General features: G+C 43.1%; 1 protein-coding gene and 1 long non-coding RNA gene across 4 annotated transcripts in view; one reads left to right on the top strand and one right to left on the bottom strand.

Annotated features, from left to right (window-relative positions):
* The window catches only part of LOC144304392 (uncharacterized), a 404,632-nt gene that overhangs the window by 229,508 nt on the left and 150,615 nt on the right, over positions 1-24,509 (bottom strand). The gene's annotated exons all lie outside the window — the stretch shown is intronic.
* TSPAN5 (tetraspanin 5) overlaps positions 12,759-24,509 on the top strand; it is a 170,238-nt gene continuing 158,487 nt past the window's right edge. The window contains exon 1 of one of the 3 annotated variants that reach the window (XM_077882969.1): positions 12,759-12,902. In XM_077882969.1, coding sequence (XP_077739095.1) covers positions 12,882-12,902 — 21 coding nt within the window. In that variant the 5' untranslated portion in view covers positions 12,759-12,881. Of the gene's footprint in view, positions 12,903-13,560; positions 14,019-24,509 lie in introns of those variants that run through there. The other 2 variants (XM_077882968.1, XM_077882970.1) reach the window with 2 other exon arrangements.

Below are 24,509 nucleotides of genomic sequence, written 5' to 3'. Positions count from 1 at the left end.
GGAGTGGCTAAAGATCAGATACAGGGGTAGGTTTCTTAGGTTGGTGCAGATAGATAGGATGCTGGCCACACAGGGAGTGGCAGGATCAGAGATGCCTTTGGGTCACTGAGAGCCTAAGGCATTGGAAGGACTTTGCCCCTAATAGATGGAGTGGTAATGGGGGCAAGGCTGGCTGGTGGGCAAAAAGCTGAGGAGACACTCAGATAGAGGTTGGTTGTTTCTAGAGAGTTTGATTTGGAATCATCTGCCTAAAAATGATAACTGACTTTGGGGAGGTCGTTAATGTCTTTTATGAGAACAGTCTTAGGAAAGGTTGGAGACCTGAAGCCAAGCAGAGATTCTCAATCCTAGCTACACCTCAAAGTCACCTATGGATCCTTATACACACAAACATGCACACACACACAACACAAAACAGGAATAGCTAAAAAAGCTCCATCCTCATATCTGTTGACTCAGAATCCCCAGACGTGAAGCCCAGAGCCCTGTATAATTTAATGGTTGCATAGGTGATTCTGTTGGGCAGCCAGAGCTGAGCGCCACTGGGGCAGGGGTAAAAGTTTGCTGTGAGAAAGGAGGAAGAAAGAATGATGTGGCTCTCATTCCTAACCTGGGGGAGAGATGCACCCTCGGGGTTTCTCTGTAAATTTCCACTTTCACATCCGTCAAAGCATCTCTTCATTTTGCAGATTCTATCAATATCTAGTTAATACATTAGCAGGAATCTATCCCTCTTATTATTGAACAATAAAAAATCAAAGGGTGTGAGAACTGAAAGTAAACCATTGTTTTTGTTTAGGGGGTTGCAAACTTTCTTTCATATGGGATACACTGCAGAAAATGAAATCCTGCATGAAACCCCAATGTGCAAACTGATAAAAGTAATAGTGTTTGGAGACAACTACAGCCCGGAACCTACTTACTCTCCCATTTGCCCCCAGCAGGAACTACAGGAAGTTCTTCACATCAAGATCTCTATCCCACACGTTCAGTCTCAACTCCGCCCTTCCAGGTAAGGAAGCTAAGGTTTTTCAGTAGCCAAGTAACTGAGAGAAGGTGGCAGATGATTTAGGGTAGATCCCCTACCCCCTAACACAGTTTTCCTTTCCTTTCCGCGGTGTTGCCTTCCTGGCTAACATCTCCCTAAAACCTCACCTTCTATTCCAACAGAGAAAAGCGTGCAGGGAATCAAATTACCCACAGCAGCTTTGGTACAAGGTTAAGTGAGGGAAGAGGCTGCACCTCCTGACTGCCCTGAACCATGTGGTTTATCTACGGGGATCTCATTTATCCGAGCTGCTCCAGTTTCAATTCTCTCTGGTGGTTCGGAACGGAGTGGCCTGTGCAATCGTTATCTGGCTAACTCAGGGAGATAAAAAACCTTGTTAGTTTTAAAGGGAAAGTTTCAGTGATTGAAATTTTATCAGCGGGATGAGCATGGACAAACGTTTTTTTTTTTTTTTTTTTTCCTCAAACAAATCTGAGGAAAAAGGAATGAGTCCTAAGGAATTGTAATTGAAAATGAGAATTGTTAAATGTCTTTTGCATATTTTATGTGACTGTCCAAGGGGCTGCTTTGGGGGCATATTTGGCATCTAATATACTTCCTAATTATCCCAAAGCCATCTCCTGGTTGCCACCCAGCGCCTGGGGAATGTTTGTCACAATGGAAGAAGCTACAACTTCTAAAGGGCTAAGATATATTTCTGACCTGAGGAGAGTTTGAATTCCTGTAGCTTTTAAAATGTATCCAGAAACTTGAAGGGTTCTTCCCAAACAATTGCATCTAGGTGATTTAACTGCTCTACTCACTCAGGCAATTTATTTGTACAATGCATGTTTGCTGAGTTGAGTTGCTAATATTTGGTTGTATCATCATGATTCTAGATGGGATCAGGAAAAGCCAGTCCACTTCTCCATTAGTATGCAGGAACATATTCAATCACAGAAGATCGAATGCATCTTTAAAGAAGACTTGGGGCGTGCTTTTCCTTTTCTTAATGCCATGTGATTCTGCAGGCTACTATGTAACTCACAACTTCTTATTCAAGTCTCAGAAAGAGAGTGGTTGTTGTCTCTAAATTATCTCCCAGCTCCCTACAAGAGTATGCATATCTTTCATTTCTGGCATCATTGCAAATTTTCTTTATCAATATTGTAAGGAAGGGCCTGGACTTTGTGTCCATGGGGGAGACTGTGCTCTAACTACATCCATCTTTAATTTATGGTAAGTCAGCAGCAAAACTGACAGGATGGAATCCTGTCCCCAGTTGTGGCAAACCTCATGTAGATGACTACAATTCACAGGCCCCCTACTTTGTATGGCCCCGCATGGTAGGTGCTTACCTTAGTACCTGGATGGCTCTCGGAGTCCAACTCACATTTATTCACGTAGTAGTCCTGAAAAATAAATTGGAAGTTCAATAAATGAATAATTCAGCTAACATTCAGTTTTTAATATCTGAAAAATTCATGCTGTTTACATTTTCTCCCTCAATCTCCCTTCTTCCTTTGATTTAGATCAGCAGCCAAAGCAGCTGTGGATTGAAATACATATATATTAATTTCCTGATTCCAGCCTTTACTCCTCCTCTTCCCTTTCTCCTCTGCCTTTGGCCACTCTGCATGTTCTCCAACTTCTAGGACCTCAGGGACTGTGGCTGGTCATTTAGCCTTGTGTTGAGAAGAAGCTCATCTCAGCTTTGCATATTGTCCTGGAGGCTGTGGCTAAAGATATATAATCATGATAATGACAGTGTGCCTTGGATTTACAAAGACTATTCAGTGTACAAAGGAAACACATCTTCATTATCCCTTTGTTATTCAAGACAAGGCTTGACTCCATACAGGGCAGCACATGCACCCTTACCCCCACCCCTGAAACTAGAAGGCTCAAGGGACACTTTTTTTTTTTTTTTTTAGCAAGATTAAAAAAAATATTTATTCATGAGAGACACACACACACACAGAGAGAGAGAGGCAGAGACACAGGCAGAGGGAGAAGTAGGTTCCATGTAGGGAGCCTGATGTGGGACTTGATCCTGGGACTTGATCCTGGGACTTGATCCTGGGACTTGATCCTGGGACTCGATCCTGGGCCTTGATCCTGGGATTCCAGGATCACGCCCTAGGCCGAAGGCAGGCACTAAACCGCTGAGCAACCCAGGGATCCCCTCAAGGGACACTTTGAAGAGTGTACTGAACTCAGTATTTCCCAAAACTCCCTGGTGAAGAGCATCACCTAGGCACTTGTTAAAAATTCAGATTTCTGGACCTCAAATAGATCCCCTAAATACGATTATCTAGGGAAAGGTCTTGGAAATCTGTATCTAGATCAACAGCCCTAGAGGATTCGTATTACCTGACAATGCTAGAAAACACGGCTGTAGAAAGACTTCTACTGTTCTCAATGGCTCAGTGCCAGCAGTCCTGGGAGGACCCAATGACCATGGTGCTGGGCGTTTTACACGGTGGCAGGTTTATAGTGCCAGAGGTAGATCAACAGCAAGATGCTGGAGATTCCACCTGGCTCCGGGATGTGACTCAGACAGTGGTGAATACTGGGGGACTGATGGGTTAAGAGGAAGGGACAGGCATCCCTTGTAGCAGTGACTGACCCTGTCTTCATTGGCTTGGCCCAGACTTGGCATTTAGTCTGCCTAGGTCTGTAGTTTGGGTGTGTCCTTCCTCCCAGGCCTGGCCATTAGTGTAACACTGTACAAGGTTGATCCTCTACTTTACGGAACATCTTCCCTGTTCCAGACAGGGTATTGGAGAGAAGAAGGTGGTGATGGGCCAGGGGGAGCAGGTGGAAACTGAAGTTGGCAAGTTGTTTTGGGGGGTATATAGGCAGCAAGGTGCTAGAGCTCAACATACTGAGGGATAGTGGTTCCTGTTCTGTACCTCAAGTTTTCATTTTCCATGGTGATATTAGGTATTTGTAGAACAACTTTGAACATAAAATTTTAGATTTTCAACAATCTTATGCTGTTTTTATTTTTAGAGGATAAACAATCATTGAATTGAAAATAAAACAAAAGTTAGCTTTTAGTTATATATCATTGCTGTGTATTTTATGCCTAATAACTTAATTATGTCACTCTGAAATTGATGAATTTGAAGAAACATGGAAAATTACATTGGCTGTGGCTGTGAATCTAGTGATGTGAAGATGCTGGATTTATGTATGTTAATTTGATTCATATGCAAGTCAAAACACGCATATTTTTAATCAGCAGATGGTTTAATATGCTTTCCACACTTGTAAAAAATGAAAAGTATTGCAAGCTATTTTTTGCCTTGTCATTCATTTTGTCAATAGTATTTATTGTGAACCTAGTGAATGTGGTACATTTGGGTACACAGAAGAGTTACAAACACAGTAGAAAAGATGTCTCTTTTGTAGGAGAAGATGGGTTAGACTTGAACACAGATTTTTCTCTCTATGCTTTGAGGAGTATTTCTCTAAGATTGTTTGTGTCACCTGAACTTTATGACTCAAGTAAGATCTCCTACATATTAGAATTTCAGAGCTGTTTTATAGCTGTTTTTGTTTGACCTTCCATGGCCATATTAAGTCATTTGTTTACTTATTCAGGAAATACTATTATGCAGCCAGCACATGTGGAATACTGGCCTGGCAATATCCTGCAAAGGGAACTTGATCCTGCCTTCAACAGATCTATAGTCTAATAGAAAAGGTAGCTTTTGGGGCACCCTGGTGGCTTAGTGGCTTCAGCTTCTGACTCTGGATTTGGTCCAGGTCATGGCCTTGGGATCATGAGATGGAGCCCTGCATAGGGCTCCACGCTCGGTGGAGAGTCTGCTTGAGATTCTCTCTCCCTCTCTCTCTGCCCTTCTTCCCCACACCATGCATGTGTTCATGCCCACTCACGCTTTCCCTCTAAAAAAAAGAAAGAGAAGGTAAGCTGAACTAGTGAAATGAAAACTCAGGTTTTCAGCTTAGAAGATAGCTATGCTCTCAATCACACATCCCTAACTCACCTCACGTGTATTGGATTCTTGCAGGACACTTGAGAGGGGCCAGAGTTATACAGGAAGACATACAGGTGGTTGGTATCCGGTCTGAGATTGTGCACAAGAGAGGGACCCCAGCTTCCTGATACTTCTACCACAGAGTGTTTCTGCTCTCAGGATAACTAAGGAAGCTCCTTATTTAAAGGTATACTTGGGTAAATTGCTTTGTAAAGTAGATACTTTTATATGCAGTTGCCTCTTAATTTTTACACTTCTGTTAGATTTCTTAAAGTGAGGACACACATAACATAGCCTTAGAATGCATATGTTGGACATTTAATTTTGAACATATTTAGACTTGTGAGAGCAACTTATCCTTTCTATTTGTTGAACTATTTCTCAGTTTATTTAAGTGTAGACTTTTTTATTATGGTAAAATATATATAACATAAGGTTTACTATTTTACCATTTTTAAGTGTACAGCATGGTGGCATTAAGTAATCTGTGCAACCATTACCACTATCCATTTCCAAAACTTTTTCATCATCCCATACAGAAACTCTACCTACTAAACAATAATTCCCCACTCCCCTGCCCTTCAGTTCTGGTAACCTCTGTCTATGTCCTGTCCCCATGAATTTGCCCATCCTAGGTACTTCATATAAGTGGAATCATGAGTCAAATATGCCCTTTTGTATCTGGCTTATTTCACTTAGCATAATATTTTCAAGGTTCATCCATGTTGTAGCATGTATCAGGATGTCATTTGTTTGTAAGTCTGAATAATATTCCACGGAATGTTTATACCACATTTGTTTATTCACTTACCTGTTTATGGACACTTGGTTTATTTTCACCTTTTGGCTATTGGGTTGCTATGAGCATTAGTATACAAATATCTGTTTGGGCCCCTGCTTTCAATTTGTTTGGGTATATATATGTACACCTAGGAATAGAATTGCTGAATCATATGGTAATCCTGTTTAATGCTTTGAGGAGCTGCCAAACTGCTTTTCATAGTAGCTATACCATGTAGTTAAGTATGACTTTAAAACTTATTCTATCATAGTTGTGACCTCATTCAAATAAATGATTCAGATAGAAGACATTCAGGTCTTGATTAACATAACTAGTTTTCGTTCCTAACAATTTTATCTTAGTGCTACTATTACAAAAAAGAAAAGGGAAAGAAAAAATAGATCTGGAAGAGGTTTGTATTCATGGTCTGTATGCATATTGCACTTTGTTGGAGTTCTGGCATTTAATTGACTCTGACCCGAGTTCTTACTTCTGTTGGTCTATTTCTTCCAGGTGCACTTTTAGGGCAGGAGCCGTGAACATAGGTGCTTTAACAGGAGATGTGCTCAATAAATATTTGTGGTTGAATCAATTGGTTCTGTATAGTAAAACCTAAATAGATATTGGGGGGAATCTGCTAGTATCTATTCCCTGCTTCTGAACATGAAGTTCAATGTTCCACCCATTATAGAGTCACTGAAAAGAAGCAAAGTTTTTAGAAATGAAAAAAACCTGAGTGGTGAAAGAGGGCAATTACTGGATATGCATGCCTAGCCGTTTAAATGGGGGCAGATTTCATAAGGAGTTGAATTATGCTTAACTGCAAAGTAATTCGTTCTGGTGATGGGTGGAAGGGTGGGGTTGGTTTGTGTGATGGGAATGGCCTTTTGAGATCCTTTGGAGCTGAGAGTGACTTAGGAATGTAAGGGAACATGTGGGCATGTTTGCCTTATAAGAATGGAAACACAGAATAATAGGTGGTAAAAAAGGAAAACACTCAAGGGCTAGAGATAGGGGGCGATGAGGTTAGCATCTTGATGGATAACCACAGCCTGGAAATTGAGATGGCCTTGCCTCTGTTCTGAGAGAGGATTTCTTGGCACTATTTTTGGGCAGTGGAAGTGGAAGATATAAAGGTTTGCATTTTTTCTCTATTGAATGAGATAAACCAGATAAAAATAATTATTGATGAAGAAAATATGTCAAAATACTGATGTTTTCCTCGGAAATGTTGTCATGGGTGAGTCTTTAAAAAATGTTTTTTGTGTTTTCTCGACATTGTATAATGAGAATAGGTTATTTTTGACATCGAAGTTGATGTTTTTCTCTGAAAAGTTCAGTTTTAAGAGTTTGCATAGTGTTATTAAGGCTTTTTTGGTCTAAGCCATAGAAATAAGCATGGTCTAATTTAATCAAAAAGAACTTTTACTGGAAAGAAAGAAACTGGCTATGGGAACTGAGGAAGGGTGGAAGAACCAAGAGGATCCAGAAGGTCTGAAGGGTTTATGTCCTTGAACTCCGGGTGGTTTTTTATCTTTTTGTTCCTCTGCTCAGTATCACAAAGGGTAGCTTCCTCATACTTGCTAAGGTGAAGGAAGGGCCTGGCACCTTGATTCATCCTTAGCCGACTACTTTCAAAGCAGAAGGAAATTGAGGTGGTATGTTGAAAAGAAAGTAGAATAAAATTGGTGCTGGTTCTGTCATATTTTGTAAAAGATAGAATCTTACTGTACAAGCAGTTATAATTGATTTCAGAAAGTGAAACAATTTTGTTCTACATACACTTATTTAATCATATTTTTGAGACAAATGTACTTTCTTTTCCCATCTCCTTGAGATTCTGAAAGCTAATCTTCTTTAACGGTACAGTACGCATGGGTTTGGGTTAGAGGGGGTGTGGGGCTAGTACTTGTCCTGGGGGTGCAATTGTTCACAGAAAAATATAACATTCTAATTTACTTGCTTTTCAACTAAAAACAGAGGGCACAATAGTTAATCCATTAAATATCATGAGGATACACTTTAATTTTATATTATGGATCATTAAAAAAATTAAAAAAAAACATTTTTTTATTGGAGTTCAATTTGCCAACATATAGTATAACACCCAGTGCTCATCCCACGAAGTTCCCCCCTCAGTGCCTATCACCCAGTCACCCCAACCCCCCGCCCACCTCCCCTTCCACCACCCCTTGTTCATTTCCCAGAGTTAGCTGTCTCTCATGTTTTGTCACCCTCATTGATATTTTCACTCATTTTCTCTCCTTTCCCTTTATTCGTTTTCACTAATTAAAAAAATATTTTAAGTTGACCTCATTTCCCAATGGATTTGAGGTGGGATGACCCATTATCTAATCAAGGCTCTTTGATTTGCAAATGTGAGGTGCCCATTTCAAAGTAGCCAAAGCCAAAATGGAATGAGATGGAAGGATTCTACAGAAAAATCTCATAAACATCAGAGACAAGGCTCACTTGAAATCCAGAAGTAGAAAGCCTTTGGTGGGGCTGGAAGCCTTTCAGAGGACAAAGCACACAACCAGTCGTAGGGCCCACGCTGTCAGAGACTGCTGCTGTTTCTCTCAGAATTTATGCTTCCTTCCTCTTTTTGGAGAGAGAGAGAGAAAGAGAAGAGGGAGAGAAAGACTTTGGCTTCCTCCTGGAAACGCAGGCCCTCCAACTCTCCTGAAAACACCGCCATTTCAGCCACTTGAAGGGATCCTTTTGTTACTGAATCCCCTCAAGTGAGACAGACTCTCAGGCTGGCTGCGCTGGACCCACACAGTCCTGTCCACTGTGAAGTATTGTTTATATGGCTGGAGGTGGGGAAGTGCTTTGTGGTTGAGAAAGGGGTGGGTGTGAGCCACGCTGACGGTGCCAGACAGTGAGCTGAAGGTATGGCGTGTATTATTTAAGAGAGACAGGAACAGTTGGGGAAGAGAAGAGAGAGGAGGGGAGGGAAATACAGAAAATGCATGTTACTGAGGGACACATGGAAAGGCTAGAGATGATTCAAGAGGAGAAAATCAAAGGGCATGGGAAGAGCTCAGAGGAGAGTGTTAAAGTCAAAGTACTTTCAGCTGCCTGAAACTGAAAACTCCCCTCACGGTGCCTAACCAAGCAAGTGTCTTCTCTGACAGGAAGTCCTGAGGTAGACTTAAGTCAGGATGCAATAATGTCATGAAGGCCTAGGTTCTCTTCGGTTTTTCTTACTCTGCCATCCTTGTGTGGTCTATTTACAGTCACGCTCTACGTGATCCAGGTGTTGTATCCAAACACAGTGAAATCCAAGGCCAAAAAAATACCATCTCTTAGACGTGAGAACCCCTCAGCAGATTTTCCTCCTGTCTCGTTGGCCAGAATTGTGTCACAGCTCATTTCTGAACCAAGCACTTGGCGAGAGCCAACTTTGGCTTAGAAGGTCAAGACGGTCCTTGGAGTCCCATGAGGGGGCTGGTCTTCCCAGAGTATATGGCTGTTAAAAGAGGGGGGACACTGGAACATTAGTCCAGTTCTGAGAGGAAGAAGGTGAAGGGGGAGGAGAGGTAACCAGCAGCGCTGCTTGCATGGAAGGAAAAGAAACGACTGGAGAAGCAAAGAGTAAAATAGAGAAGAAGGAGGCAGAAAAGTGGGCAGAAAAGCAAAACAGATACAGACAAGCCCATTAAATCTGGTGTCTTAAATCCAGTAAAATGCTGTTGTCATATCTTGCTGTTCAGCTGTGTAACTATCAGAAGAACATGCTTTACCTGTTCTCACTGCCATTTGAGAGGCTGATTAACTCTTCAGTAATTAAACTTATTAGCCATTTTTCAACTTCAGAATTATAGGGGAGATGGCTATAGCAGTCTCCAGGGAGCAAACTATTCTCCTTCTTTTAAGATAGATAAAAATTTACTGAGATATTAAGAAGTTGTGATGAAATAAATACAAGGATTACTTAGTTGTCTCATCTTTATTTATACTTTTATCTTTGTAATTGTAGAAGCAGTATGACCACATTAAAAAAAATGGAAACCAGAAATGTGAAAACAAAATCACCCACAACCACAACTGTTATTACTTGGTGAGAATTAACTCCCAACTTATTTCATATAGTTGCATAAAATTTCATAGAGTGGTTTGTTTTTCAAAACAGTTATGTACATGGTACACATTTAAAAAACAAAAGTGTATCAAAAAATAAAGCAGGTCTCTTTCTCTATCATATCTTTTGTTTTTTCCAGTGTGCTCTCCAAACCCACCCCAAACCTCTATTAGCAGTTTTTCTTTTTTTTCTTTTATTTTCTTCTGTAGATAACCTGCCCATTATCAAGAAAATACGTGTATATACAAATCTTCCAGTCTCCTTTGCCAACATGTTTTTTTTACAAGCTAGTAGCCTACTGTGCCTGCTGTCTTGCACATTTCTTTTATCACATAACATTACTTTGAGATAATTCCATATCCAGTGCCCTTAAAATTTAACATTATAATGTATTCACATTGCCACATACTCTTTATAATTATCATCCTTAATGGCTGTAAAAGGTTTGAGTAAATGATTCATCCACTCGTTTAAAAAATATTTATCAAGCACCTGCCACATTACCAAGGCACTAGTGCTGCTAAGATTAAAAGGAGTTGGGCCACACCCTTGCAGGAGTCACAGCAGAGTGGAGGAGACAAGCAGGGAAACAAGTAATTAACACGGAGTTTCCCAGTGCAAAATGGAAGACTAGGGGATATGTTGAGGAAACAAAGGAAGGAACCCCAAAAAACGCTGGGTAGGTGAAACAGGAGAAGGGGATGAAGAGCATACTTCCAGGATGAGCACCAAGTAAGGTGTGAAGTGTTGAATCACTATACTATACACCTGAAACTAATATAACACTGTATGTTGACTATACTGCAGTTAAAAAAGCAGTGGTCAGGTTATGTAAGAGGCGTCAGCTCACAACCCAAATGCGTGGAGAGCACTTCAGGTAGAGGCAAGAATGACACAGGCAGAGAAACTTTTTTTTTTTTAACAAGCAGAGAAACTTGAAGTGACAAGTGACATTGTGGTCCAGGTTACTACAAGGACATGGGTATGGTCTCTACTCCAGGATCTTTAAGCTGTGGCCATACCATAAATAATGGTATGGTGTACAAATTGCAGTATATAGCTTTCTCCATATTTTGGAGTATTTCTTTGGCTAGGTTCCCAGAAGTGGGACTGCTGAGTCAAAACGTAGGCGCACCCTGACCTGGAACACACAGCCAAAATGCTTTCCAAGTGGATGGTATCCCTTCGTAAGGTCACCAGCAATGAATGAGGAAGCCAGTGCTCATTATCTTTATGCCTTTATCATTGATTTTTAAAAAAGATTTTATTTATTCATGACAGACACACACAGAAAGAGGCAGAGACACAGGCAGAGGGAGAAGCAGGCTCCCACAGGGAGCCCAATGCGGGACTCGACCCCAGACCCTAGGATCATGCCCTGAGCCAAAGGCAGACGCTGAACTGCTGAGCCACCCAGGCGTCCCTTATCATTGATTTAAGATCTATTTCTTTGATTACTGGTAAGGTCAATCATTTCCATATCACTTGCTTCTATTGTTTCTACACTGAGAAATACTTCTAGCTAGAGGTTTAACGGATACTGTTTTCTTCTGTTGCTGTGTGTAACTCGTAATTCCTCCAAGGACTTACTTTTGACATATTAAATGAGAATTCACCTAGACCCTCCCCACCTCCCCCATTACTGATGAGTTATCTGAACTTTATCTTCTCTGTTGATTTTTATTTCAAAGATAAATCCTGCTTAGGGATCAACTTAGTCATCAACTGGATCTAATTTCTAGTCCTCTTCTGAACTGTGTCATCTCACTTAAGACAGACCCTTCCTCTGACTTATCCAGAAATCTATTTAGATATAGAGAGTTACCATACCGCAGGAATAGGTTTAGGTAAAGCCTGTCAGTGCTTTCCTGTTAGTAGGGAATCTGAGGTTGAAGGCAGACCTTACCTCTGAAGCCTATTAGATTGGTGGTTAGTGTTCTGTGTGCTTTGGGTAGGTGGAGGGCACTTTTTTTTTTTTTTTTAAGATTTTATTTATTTATTTATGAGAGAGAGAGAGAGAGAGAGAGAGAGAGAGGCAGTGACACAGGCAGAAGGAGAACCCACCCTGCATGGAGCCTGACATGGGACTGGATCCCAGGTCTCCAGGATCCCACCCGGGGCTGAAGGCGGCGCTAAACCGCTGAATCACCGGGGTTGCTCGGTGAAGGGCACTTTTGGGGGAGGGAGGGTTCTATCATCCAGAGGGCGGAAGTCACTGTTAGCCAGTATCATAGTTCTGTCCTACTGAATGGAGAGGATCTCGTGACCCTCCCACCTTTGTGGGTTCTTGGTGACCTCAGTGTAGCCTCAATCCCTCTCAAGGTCAAGCCTATCCCAATGGGTAGTGGTTTACTTCTCACAGGTAACTTCTCACCCCTTCAAAGCTGGATTATAGGTTGTCCACTAGCTAAGCCTATTTTTGAGAAAACTAAGGTGGTTAACCAGAGAAATCCTATGCGAAAGGTTCTCAAGCATAAGTGTACTGAGCATCATCTGGGGGAGCTTAGGAAACACGCAGATTTCTATGTCCAGTACAGGTTACACGGGTGGTGCTGGAAAATTTTCCTGATCTCAGCTCTTTCCAGCGTTTTGAACCCTGGGAAAAAAACCAGAAAACAAAAAACCCTCCCCATAGACGTCACAAACAGTTCTGAGCTGCTGGTTCTTCTTTCGTGGACTACCGGTGCCCGCTCGCCAGCACCTGTGAATGCTCGAGGCGGAGGCTGGATTTGCAACTCAGGGGCACACCCTCTCGGGGAGCGCTCCAAAAGTTTCCAGCCACTCGTTCCACCCTCCCCTAGAGGTCAAAAGCTTAATGGTTTATAACCAATAATACCAATTCGCATTTCCCAAAAGACATCCCGGAACTTCTGAATTGCTTCTGAGAGTGAGGAACGAGTCAAGGCCTTGGGCACTACCCCGTCTCCGGGGGCATGTGCTGCCCGACTCTGCGTTGCTGCGCCAGACCCGCGGGCGAGGATCGCATCCCGGCCGGGCTCCTTCCCTCGTCCGCATTCTGGGATGAAGCGTATTTTCCCGCAGGTGGGGGCGGGGGGGGTTGGGTTGGAGCCACACTTGGATTCCGGAGACGTTCCTTCGCAGCCCTCCCAATGCCCCCCACCCCCACCTCTTTTTTCCTCCCCCTTCCCTAACACCCTACCCTACCCCTTTGCTCCCCGCGAAGTCTGCGCCCCCTTTCCCTCCGGCTCAGGGGCCCGGCGCCTTCCGCCGCAGCGCAGTCCCGCGGTGCAGGAGGGGGCTCGTCCGAGCGGCGAGCGGCGAGCGGCTCGCGGGCTCCGCACTCACCCAGCCTCTCCCCCGCGTCCCCCCGGGCGCCGTCTGCCGCAGCGGGCGGTGGAGACGGACGCGCCGCGCGTCAAGCCGGGTCACCCCGGCGGGCCGCTCCCGCCCCCCCCGTGCCCCCGGGCGCGCCCCCTAGCCTTCCGCCGGCCGCCCTCCCCACGCACCCCGCCGGCTGCGGCGCTCGGGGGTCGGGGAAGGGGCGGGGAGAACCGGGCGGGAGGAGGCGGCGCGGCGACGTGGTCCCGCGGCCGCCCGGGAGCGCGCGCGCCTCGCCGAAGCCGGGGCGGCGGGCGGAGCTGCGGGCGGGCGGCGGGCGGGGCTGCGGGCGGGGGACTGGCGCGCCGGGCGGGCGGAGCGGGCGGAGCGAGCGGCGGGAGGGCGCGCGCGAGGGGCGGGCGAGGAGCGTCTCCAGCAGCATCTGCTGCGGCCGCGTTTGCCCGAAGCTCGGAGACCGACGGACGGACAATCGCCGGGCGGACGGACGCGGGCTCTCGCCTTGGGCTCGGGGCCAGCTTCGGCGAGGCTCGGGGCTTGCAGCGCGCGGTTCTCCGCCGGCTCGCGGCCACCCCGGCTCCGGCGGCCTCGACGCGCAGGGGGCTGGAGGTGCGGGAGCGGCTCCCCGCGGTCGGTCGGCCGGTCCCGGACCTGCGTCCCCGCCCCGCGTCCCCGGCCCCCTGTCCCCCCGCCCCCCCCGCCCCGGGGCTGCTCTGAGCGACGGTGCTCCGGGGCTCCAAACTCGGGCTGCCGGGGCAAGTGTCTTCATGAACCCAGAGGATGTCCGGGAAGCACTACAAGGGTCCTGAAGTCAGTTGTTGCATCAAATATTTCATATTTGGCTTCAATGTCATATTTTGGGTAAGTTGGAGCGCTTCTGGGCTTTCAACTCTCGTGGCCGACCGATCCGCGACCCTTTCCCCCCTCGTTGCCTGCTGCTTTTACTTTTCGCAGCCCCTCGGGCGCTTGCCCGAGCTCGGGGAGGCGTTTGCCTTCCGCCTTTGCAGCTCGCGCGTCGGAGACAGAAGCCTCCAACCCGCCCTAGGAGTGGAGCGGCGTGCGGGGGGAGGCGAGCCGGAGAGGGGGCACTCAGGCCTTGGGGTGGCTTTTTAAGGGACGAGGAGCAGGGATGCAGATGAAAGGAAGGGCTCGGCAGTTTGAGGAATGAGCAACCACACGAATCAGATTTGCTCCCGGTGGGATGTGGATGTTGGGCAGAGCGCGGTGTCATAATAGGGAAGGCTCATCGGGCCGAGCCGACCCCGAGGTCCACCTTCTCGCAGGGACCTGATTGGACGCGGGCTTGGCTCCGCGCTGCCGCGGCTGGTCTGTGCCATGCTCAGCTCAGCGTGTATCTTCTTGCACCATCTCGGGCTTTGTGTAGGATGCAGATGCGGTGGTATATGGTTCTGTAATGTGCACGCAAATAACGCTTCCTGCGAGCTCTTCCCCTTCAGCTGGGAAGCGCTCCTTTTGCATAATGGACTGGCCAGGGGGCGTGGGGGGTGGAGGGTTTTATTTCCAGGTATGTATTATTGTCAGGATAATAACAAGTCACCGTCAACCTGTTTCAGTATGTTCGTGCCTCACATCCTTTTCTGAGGAGTGACAACAGAGCGGGCCGTTTTTTGGGAAAGCTTGGAGAAATGCAAAGAGGATGTGTGAGACATGTTTTATTGGGGGTACGGAGAGAGAGCAAATGCTTGAACGCGAGATTCAAACCGTGCTCTGGCTTTGCTGGCACCACAATGTGCTGGGCACCTATTGTAATTAGTCTGGGATGCCTACTCTTTTGTTTTGTTTGGATTCTTTGCCTTGATCTCACAAACGTGTTCAGCAACCAGACAAAGAGTTCACTAGGGCAAGGGGGAAAACATTGGTTCAAAGACTGTGTTATTCCAACCCCCCCCCCATCCCATCCCCTCCTCTTCCTTAATGGGCACCCCCCTACCGGTGGAAAGTAAAGATGGTGGTTGTCTGGGGGTGTTCTCCAAGTTGCTATTCAGTGTAGGTTCAGTATGAGATAAACAATAATCCAACAGTGGGATCAGTAATAATCCACAGCCGCGTGAACACAGGGTGTGTTTATTTTGCTTCTCCTTTAATTTAAGCCATTTCTTGCAAACATATACATCTATGAGGATAATTATCAATACAGCTTTTTATATATTTTCCTACCCACATTTACCAAGCTATTTTAAATTTTTCCTCTATTTTCTGTTCAAGTATCTTGCGTTGGTTTGCATGTTTTGCAAAGGGAAATGGAAAGGTTTGGAGACCACTTTGTGTGTCAGCATGTCATCTGTCCTCAAGACTCATAAAGAGAATGGGAGGGAATGGAGAACATAAATCAATGTATCTAGTTATTCACAGGCAGGTTTGTTTTTTGTTTTTGCCAGAGATTGTATCTGATTCCTGTGAGTGGTCACCCCCTTCCTGCAGTCATACACTGCTACAATTATAGGAAGAAGAAATTTTCTTTCTTTCTTTGCTTCTCTGTTTTCACCTTTGCTGGAAATGTTGAAAAGTGGTGGGTAGTCACATTTCTGAATGAGGTGTTTTGATTTCATTGGAACTTGAAACTTTGTGACTTTGAGAGTCAGGTACTACTCGGCTGAGACTGGACCTTTTTGAGGCAGTGAGTCCAGGCCTCTTGATTCTATGTGAACACTTCCAAAAGTTGCATATTTCAGCTACCAGGCAACAAAAAGCACCCAGGAGCTTTCTATGCAGTTTCATAGCAGGAGGTGGAAAAGAAATAAAGGGATTTGGGCCTGGTTCCCTGACAGTTTGCTGTAATTTTGTACAGTGTACAGAGGAAAATTTAGTATTTTCTGTGGATTAGGTTGTGGCAAAACCATTAGAACTGTGGAGAGTGTGAAAGAATCGTGGAATGCTTGCAGAGAGAGTTCTGGAATGGAGCTGCATCTTGTCTGATTTTGAAGGTCTTCGACTCTTGGGAGGAGTTTTATGGGAAGGCTGATAGAAGACCTAGGCTGTGGAACTAAACAAGCTGCCCTAGGCGGAATTGTTAAATAGAGAAGTTTTTGCTCCAAGGCCCTTGTCTTATCTGCTTTCTGCACAACCTCTCCCTCCTTTCTATGGCTAATGCCTTGCACCCTGATGCCCTCCATACCTCTCCTATTCTGCTGTCTGCTTCAAAATTACCCCATATTTAAATCTCCCAGTTTATCAGTACCATGGTTTGATCAGCAGGAAGGTTACCATGACATTCAATTAACGTAATTTAGACTAAGATGTTAGTGACTGAAGAGCTGAGGTCAGTCACTTGACAGCCTGCTGCTGTAAAGTTGCACATCTCTGCCCAATACAGAGTCACCATCATCCAGTTACTGCCAGAAACCGTGGACTCAATGCTACTCTTACACAGTTATGAAGAAGAGATTGATAACAAAGAGTATGGTTTCCTAATCTTTCATTGTCACACTGTGAGGTGCTAGAATAAATTTGAAATACATTGAGGACATTTGGAGGTATAGTTCTGATAAAATAAAACTGAACATATGGTAGCACCAGCACTGCAAATTGGGTTCTCTTGCTAATGAGTAGTTTGACCTGTTGCTAGCCAGTTAACTGTCCTTGGCCTCAGTTTCTCAGCTTTTAAAATGAAGGAGTTGGATGAGTTGTAAGGTTCTTTCTAGTTCCGACATAAAAGGTGTCTGTCAAGTTCCAATAAGCTAGGGAAGAAAAAACAAGAGACAGACACTATGTATAATGAAAATAGCATATATTGGGACACTTGTTAAATTATAGACTTTTCTGTTACAGAGACTTGTCTGAAGATAGTTTCTTTTTTCTTCAAAGATCTTTTCATAAGACACACACACACACACACACACACACACAAACTCCCCACATCTTTCCCTAATTTCTTCTTGGCTTGTTCATTCCCTGGTATAGTATGCATTCTTCCCTGTCCCCACTGTGACTCTCAAATGTAGTCGTGTGAGTCATTAAATATATTTTTATTATTAGAGTTACAGTTTGGTGTGTAAAATATGAATCCTTTTATAAAACAATTGTAATGATATTCTGAGTAACAAAGTCAACATCTTGTACAGATTCCTTTCTCATTAGTTATCACAGGGTGGTGGGGAAAATCTTACTTTCCCCATTTAACATTGGAAGAACTCAAGCCAGAAGGGAATTGGTTTTATTGAGGGTGTCACCACACTAGGACATTTCTTGGAAAACACTTAGTCTGCTTTGAGGTGGGTAGGGAGTTTTGTTTCAAAGTCACTTCTTTTGGGTATGAACCCTCACATCATGTTGCCCACCATTAATAGATGTTTTGCTCTAAACTCTTGGCTTTTGGTTCCAATTCTTAACAGTTCGTAGGTGAGCAAATTGATCTGATTCTGGTATTGAATTGTTGCTATTTAACAATCAACCCCCACACTTAGTCGTTTAAAACAAAACTTTCTTGTATCTCACAGGTATGAGATTTGACCAGGCCTATCTGGGCAACTGCATTTGGGGTCTTTTGGGCAGTTGCAGTGAGATGTGGCTGGGGCTGGAATTGTCTGAAGGCTCACTGGGGTAAGATGCCCAAAATGGTGTACTCGCATGACTGGCAGTTGATGTTTGCTTTGAGTTCAGCCAGGGTTGTTGGTTGGAGCACCTACATGTGGCTTCTTCCTGTTTCTGAGCCGGAAGAAGGTTCCAGCCAGTTCAGGCTACACCCAGAACTGGCCCAGTGTCATTTCCATCTATTTTACTCATTAAAGCACACGTAGAGCCTGCTCAATTTTAAGGGAGTGGAGAAAGAAATTCCACCTTTTGATGGACAGATATCAAGGCTGTGCAGGTTGTGGCCATCTTTGGAACATACCTTCTGCGCTGAGCCATAATTTCTTGTTTATAAAGGAAGGATAACATTATCTAATGGAATTGTAGTTCCAAGGGTTCAATGAGATAGTACCCAGTACACTGTCTTTATATTTAGCAAATGGTGAATATCATTGTTGTTATTGTCTTAAGACTGTACTACTTCCATCTTGTACTACAGAATTTCTGGAATACTTCAGCCTGGTAGTTTGGCATTGTTGTTACTGCCGAGTAATGATAATGCCCTTAAGACCTGCCAAGGAGATGAAGCAAGTGGATTCAGTAAATTTAATTGTCACTTATTAGAAAAAAAACCCATGGATCACTGGAAACCTTGAATGACTTTGGGAAAACCAAGAATGATTTGGGAAAACCAACTTGTTTTTCTCTTCTCCTCACAATACAATTAGAACAGCCTTGGATACTTGAGGCCAAATTTCTCTTTGATGTGCTTTCAAATATTACATTGTGTCTTTAAGGGGAGGTTTATCCTGGGTTGATGGCAGAATGTTGTATCTAATTTGTTTTCACAGGGCTCAGACTCAGAGAGGAGAGAGATTTAGGGAACCTTGGGGGGGCATCAAGTAGGAAGCCTTATCTTATGATTCACTATAAATTGTAAGATGTTCTGGAATGACGATACATCAGCAGTTTATAAGTCATAATTTTTGTTTTAATTTGCTAGACATCTGTTAGCTTCGATGGCAACCATATGGGAGTCTAAATTGCCTTTTGAATTACAGGGAGTGGTAGGGAGAAAGCTAAATATGGTTATGAAAGTGTCATGTGGGAAAAGTGTAAGAAAGGTGTACAGATCTCAGTGGGGAAAATAATTGAATACTGGACTTGCTTGGTCTGGCTGCCCACACTTGGGGCAGTGAGAACACACTGAAGTATTTACACTTGATGATATGCTGGAAGATTGAAATGAAGCCAAGGGGGGAAAGTTGAAAAACCAAACGATGTTCCACTCACCATCAAATTGCCAAAGTGAGCTCATTTAGATGGATCACTCTGTCTTAATATGTCCACAATAATAGTTAGTCCCTGGCAAAAGGTGAGAGCAACCTGTATTTCAACAAAGCTTTATAATTATGATCTCTTTCTTCTAAGCATCTCAAAGCGTCTTACAAGCATATTATGACATCTTCGTGACAGATGAAAAAATTGGAGCGCAGGCATGTGGAGTGACTTTTCAGCTGTTGAAGAACATGTCAGGGTTCACTTTTGGAATATTAAGTCTCCTCTAGTAACGATAGCCCTAGCTTCTCCTTTGAAACTTATTTTAGAAGATGCTTTTCATTTTAAAATAAAACATCAAGTAAGTCACTTACATCTGTTCATAATTGAAAAGTGATAAGGTTTTTGCATATGCCTCAATTAACACCACCCACTAGCACAAAGAGTTAGGATGAAAATGTTAAGGAATATGATCATATAATAAACTGTGTAGTCTATTGAAAAATCCATAAATGAAAAATTGGATTATTAAAGACAATGGAGTATTGAAGACACATGCTTCTTTCCATATGTAACACTGCCTCACATTTCTAACTTCTGCATCCTTATACTTCACTGGATTATAAGGGCCTCAGCTGCAGGGACTGTCTCCATCATTTTCAGAAGCCGTGTCTAGCATTGAAACATAGAAGGTATTTAACAAGTATTTGTTGAATGAATGAATTACGAAATCACTGGAAAGTACCTAAGCATCATCTCCTCTAACTTCCTATTCAGCGAAACATTTTCTCTGTGACATTCTGCCAACAGGTTGAAGCATGGATCTGTTTTTGGACCACTTTAATCGTTCATGTTTCATTTGTCCTCCAAGTAGATGTAATCTACTTCCCTTAACTTCCATTCTCCTAATTTACTGTTGTTGGTTTTTATTTTTTATTTTTATTTTTTTTTTGTTGTTGTTGGTTTTTAATCTTTATTTTGAAACTATCTCAAATGCAGAAAAATCGCACGTGGTATATAATTTGTTTTTACCCTGAATCACTTGAGAAAAAGTTCCTGGGATGATGCCTATCACGCCAACACTTCAGTGTAGATTTCCTGTAAACTAGGATAGTCTAGAGAGCCACCGGACAGCCATCAAAGCCAGGAAGTTACCACTGATACATTACCATCATCCAAACCTTAGATCTTTTTTCAAGTTTCCCAGTTGTTCCAATCATGTCTTGTAAAGCCAAGAATCCGGTACAGAACACACACTGTATTTAGTTATCTCCTTCAGTCCTTCTCTGTCAAGATCTTGACACATTGGAAGATTATAAACCAGTTATTTTGTATAATGTTCTCCAATTTGGGTGTGTCTTCCATTTTCTCATACTTAGATGCTGACTGTGCATCTTTGGCAGGAAAATGACAGAAATGGTGCTACATCCACCTCGTTGCATCCCATCAGATGGCACTGATTTCTGTTTGTCCTAGTACTGATGGTGGTCACTTGGTTAAAGTGTTGTCTGCCAAGCTGCTCCAACCATAAAGTTACTCTTTTTCCTTCTGTAATTGGTACATATTGTGTGATAGGTTACTTTGAAACAATGTAAATAGCCCAATCCTCATCAGATTTTTAATCTGTTAATTTATTTACAGCAGTAAGAACTTATTGTTTCCTTTTTTCCAATATGTTTGTTGAACTGTTGCCCTCCTGACTTGGATGTTCTAGTTAGTCCCGGTTTGGCGGGCAGGGATGGTCTTTTCATGCTGTCTCCTGTGCCTGTTAACTCCCATCATTCTTTAGCACTTCTTTGCTTTCTGGCGGAACAAGATGGTCCAAGCTCATCTTATAATTTACTGATTTACTTTTGTATCAGCCATTTCTCCAAGGAGCCCTAGTTGCTTTGAGTGGCGAATGGTATTTAGAAGCCAAGATCTGGTTGGTAAGTGTGCTCATTGCCATAAGGGTATCACCACCCTGGGAACTCTTAGTGGACAGAACTATGGAATATACATATTCCATACATGTATATCTGTATATACATATATGTGCATATATACACATTCCGTATGCATTTCTGTGTTTAGTTATATTTTGAAACCATGAGTTGAGTGATACCACAAATCCCTATTTGGTACCACAAGGTTTATTCTTGGTTTTTCCTTTCCTTTATTTATAATTATCTTCTTTGACATGAGATTCCTGGCTCCTGTTGTTCTTAACAGTTTACCTACTTGATAAATCCTCCTCATAGGTAGCCAGTCTTGTACAGTTGCTCCTGTCCCTCACACAATTGCCCTCCTTACCTGCTGATGCTGCAACGAGAATGTCACAAATCCGCACCTCAATACGAACACTCTTCTCACTCTCATTGGGCCCTGATACCCTGCTCTAGGCTTCCAATCCTTCCCCATACCTGTCCTTGCACGAAGGGCTACCTTGCTTTGCCCCCATTAATGGCTTTAGGGCAGAAGTTTTCAGGAAGGAGAAGGGGAAGGCCTCAGGTAACACTTGTGTGATACAAAACAAGATTTTTCTTCCTTTTCTGTAGACCCTCATTGTTTAAAAATAGGTATTATGTCATTCTAAAACCTTCTATTTTCTATCTTTAAAAGCTCTTACTTAGTTCCTTCATGTATTCTTCATGTATGATTTCCAGGTTGTTCTTTGCCCTAGTCATGATACTCTTGCCTGTGGTCCCATTTGGACACATTTCTATTAATGTAGCAACCAGAATGGAATGCACTCTTCACACACCCTTCTACTCTTCCAGAGAGCAGTGGGTTGTTACACTTGAACATCCTCTTAAATCTCTAGGCCATGTTGGACCTAGAGGTAGAAGCCTCTGCTACTGGCTGGATTTGTCTTTGAGGGTTACTCTCACAGGTTGTTTCTTCAGTTGTTTATCTTTTTTTTTTTTTTCTAAAGATTTTATTCATTCATTCATTCATTCATGAGAGACACACAGAGAGGTAGAGGGAGAAGCAGGCTCCCTTCAGGAAGCCTGATGTGGGACTCGATCCCAGGACCCTGGGATCATGACCTGAGCCAAAGGCAGACACTCAACCACTGAACCACCCAGGCGTCCCTTCAGTTGCTTATCTAAAATAGGAGGAAAATAATTCCAATATCTCACAGAGTTTTTATCTAGTATTAAATGAGAGCATGCAAGTGCAGGTGCTTTGTAAAAGGTAAATCTGTCAATACAAATAGGAGTTATTAACCTAAGCTAAACTGCACAGGCTTCTCCTGGAAGCCAGAGAACACTGCTGGCTCAAAGTGAATTTCTAGTGAAATGAAACCTTCACTTCTTTGTTGGGTGAACTTCTGTTAAACCCATCTTCCTAGGCTAGGTGCTAATCAGAAGCCCTAACCCTCCAGGTAATTATTTGAATTTAGATATAGTTCTATGTATTTATCCCATTTACATGTCTTATTCTGGCCCAGTGGTTTTTAAACTGTGGTATCAGCAGCCCAAGGCTTCCTTGAGGTGTGCCTGGACTGACTGCGAGTGTCTGTGACCTCTCTTCCCCCACTGAGGACTCAGCCAATTGGTTTGATATTTTGGGATACCATAAAGGATTTGGCTTGAAAAAGGGGGTCCACTGCTCCAAAAGACAATTGAAAACCACCATTCTAGCCTTCAGATGTTTTTGAATCTTGATGGTCAAGGCATGTTTTAACAAAATTATTCCTTGTATGGGTCCTTCTCCTATATGTGAATTTCTTCATGCCCAGAAAGTCCCTCTCACGAACTAGAGTGACTTCTGTAAGATTTGTTGATATTTCACCTCTTTATAGATATAGCAGCCTAATTCCTAAGTTGTTAGGAAATTTTAGTCTTCCCACCAGGGGATCTGATTCAGTAGATCCTGGATGGAGCCCTGGTATTGTGGGGGTTTTTTGCTTTTTTGTGTTTGTGTTTTGTGTTTTTAAATCTCTGCCGGTGAGTCTGATGCTCAGCTGACTCTGAGAGGCTCTGGTTTGCTTTTCTTGACAGGGTGTGGCATCTCTTCCCATTGCTTTCTGGAGGGGACACTTGGGGGAGCTGGGAGTGGGTAGCGTAGAGCTCTGACCAAAGTGATTTCACCAGCACATGAAGCTACTGTTCATTGCTTATGAGAAAAATATAATGTGGCCTATTTTATCCTTCATGGAATTTTTTATTAATCCAAAAATGCCAGTTATTTTTAAATCTGAAAGTCCTAAAAACAAAATGAGAAAATTTCCACTAAACAGAACCTCTTGTGCTGCAATTAGTATGCTAAAAATTAGCATCTTATAAGGATAGAAGCTAGTTATTTACTTGACAGGAACAATGAAGAAATAGACATTTTGTTCTTTTGCTCCTGCTGTCCTGCACACTTTAGGGTAGTGAACTGGGTCTAACCACAGATGCCAGATAGTGACCTGTCCTCCCCTTCAGAAATCAGCCTCCCTGGCCAAAAGATGCTCTTCCTTTCAGCCTCCCTTTCCTGGGGCTTTCTCCTGTGTCCCCAGCCCTGAGTACCCTCATTTGAGAGTGGGGGAAAGCAGAGTTGCTTTCTGTATCTCTGTGGCAGTTTTATTGACTGCCCTACTGTAATGCCATGGCAGGAACATTTCTCCCATATCCAGATGGGCAGCAGTATCCCAAAGGGCTGACAGTATAGCAACGCAGGATTCCTACCCAAGCCTGGTATTTGTCAGTTTACTTTAGAAAGAGAAGGTTGAGTGCAGAATATTCAGAGATTGCATAGTGAATTTTCCTTTTATTTTCTTAAGTACTTCTTTTCTCCTATCCCATTTTAAAAAATTAGGCATTTGATTATGGCTGGGCTCTTAAAGTAGAAGTCTTTTGAAAGAAAGAAAACTTGAAAATAAATTCTAAGTTATTTCTCTGAAATGTTTTACTGGGACCTAGTTATCACGTCACTTCTAAAAAGTGGGGGGGGGGGGGGGGGGGTAGAAAAAGAAAAAGACCTGAATGGTGTATGAACTCTGTGGTTAGCACTGATAGTATCTGTATGTACATAAAATATCAAAATCTGAAAATATCATTAATTCTGAAATGCAAGGTATAATTTTTAAGGAATGTAATCACCAACCTCAATAACAAAGTAGTCTTTGGAAGTGAATGGCAAAGCACTGTGGCTCCCCTCATTGAAAAGGCCAAGTGATAATCTATACCTCTTCCAGCTATATTTACTATTTAGATAAGTATTATGAGAGATAGGGCTCTTTTACTTGTTGAGATTTTTTCCTAAATTATACTTGGCACTAAGTGTTGAATTTCTAAAAATCTGGAGGGAACAGCTGGTGCTCTAATAAATATTCAGGCCAGCTATTTTAATGCTTTGTACTTCATTAAGTAGTCCTAATAAAAGGGGGAATACTTGACTTAAGCATTTCTCAAAGTATAATGTTTTGCTTCCAACAAAAATTTCCCCCAGCTGTTAATATTTTCCCCTAAGCAGCCTTAAAACTTAATTCTGCCAAGTAAGTAGTTGTAATCACTGTTGAAGCAATTAATGCCAAAAGTTCATCCTCCTGTTTTGAGGTATAGTCAGTCCTGTGAA

Source organism: Canis aureus, chromosome 33 (genome assembly GCF_053574225.1).
Source record: "Canis aureus isolate CA01 chromosome 33, VMU_Caureus_v.1.0, whole genome shotgun sequence".
NCBI lineage: Eukaryota > Metazoa > Chordata > Mammalia > Carnivora > Canidae > Canis > Canis aureus.
The sequence above is the reverse complement of the archived record's forward strand: the minus strand, read 5'-3'. Positions and strand labels throughout refer to the sequence as shown.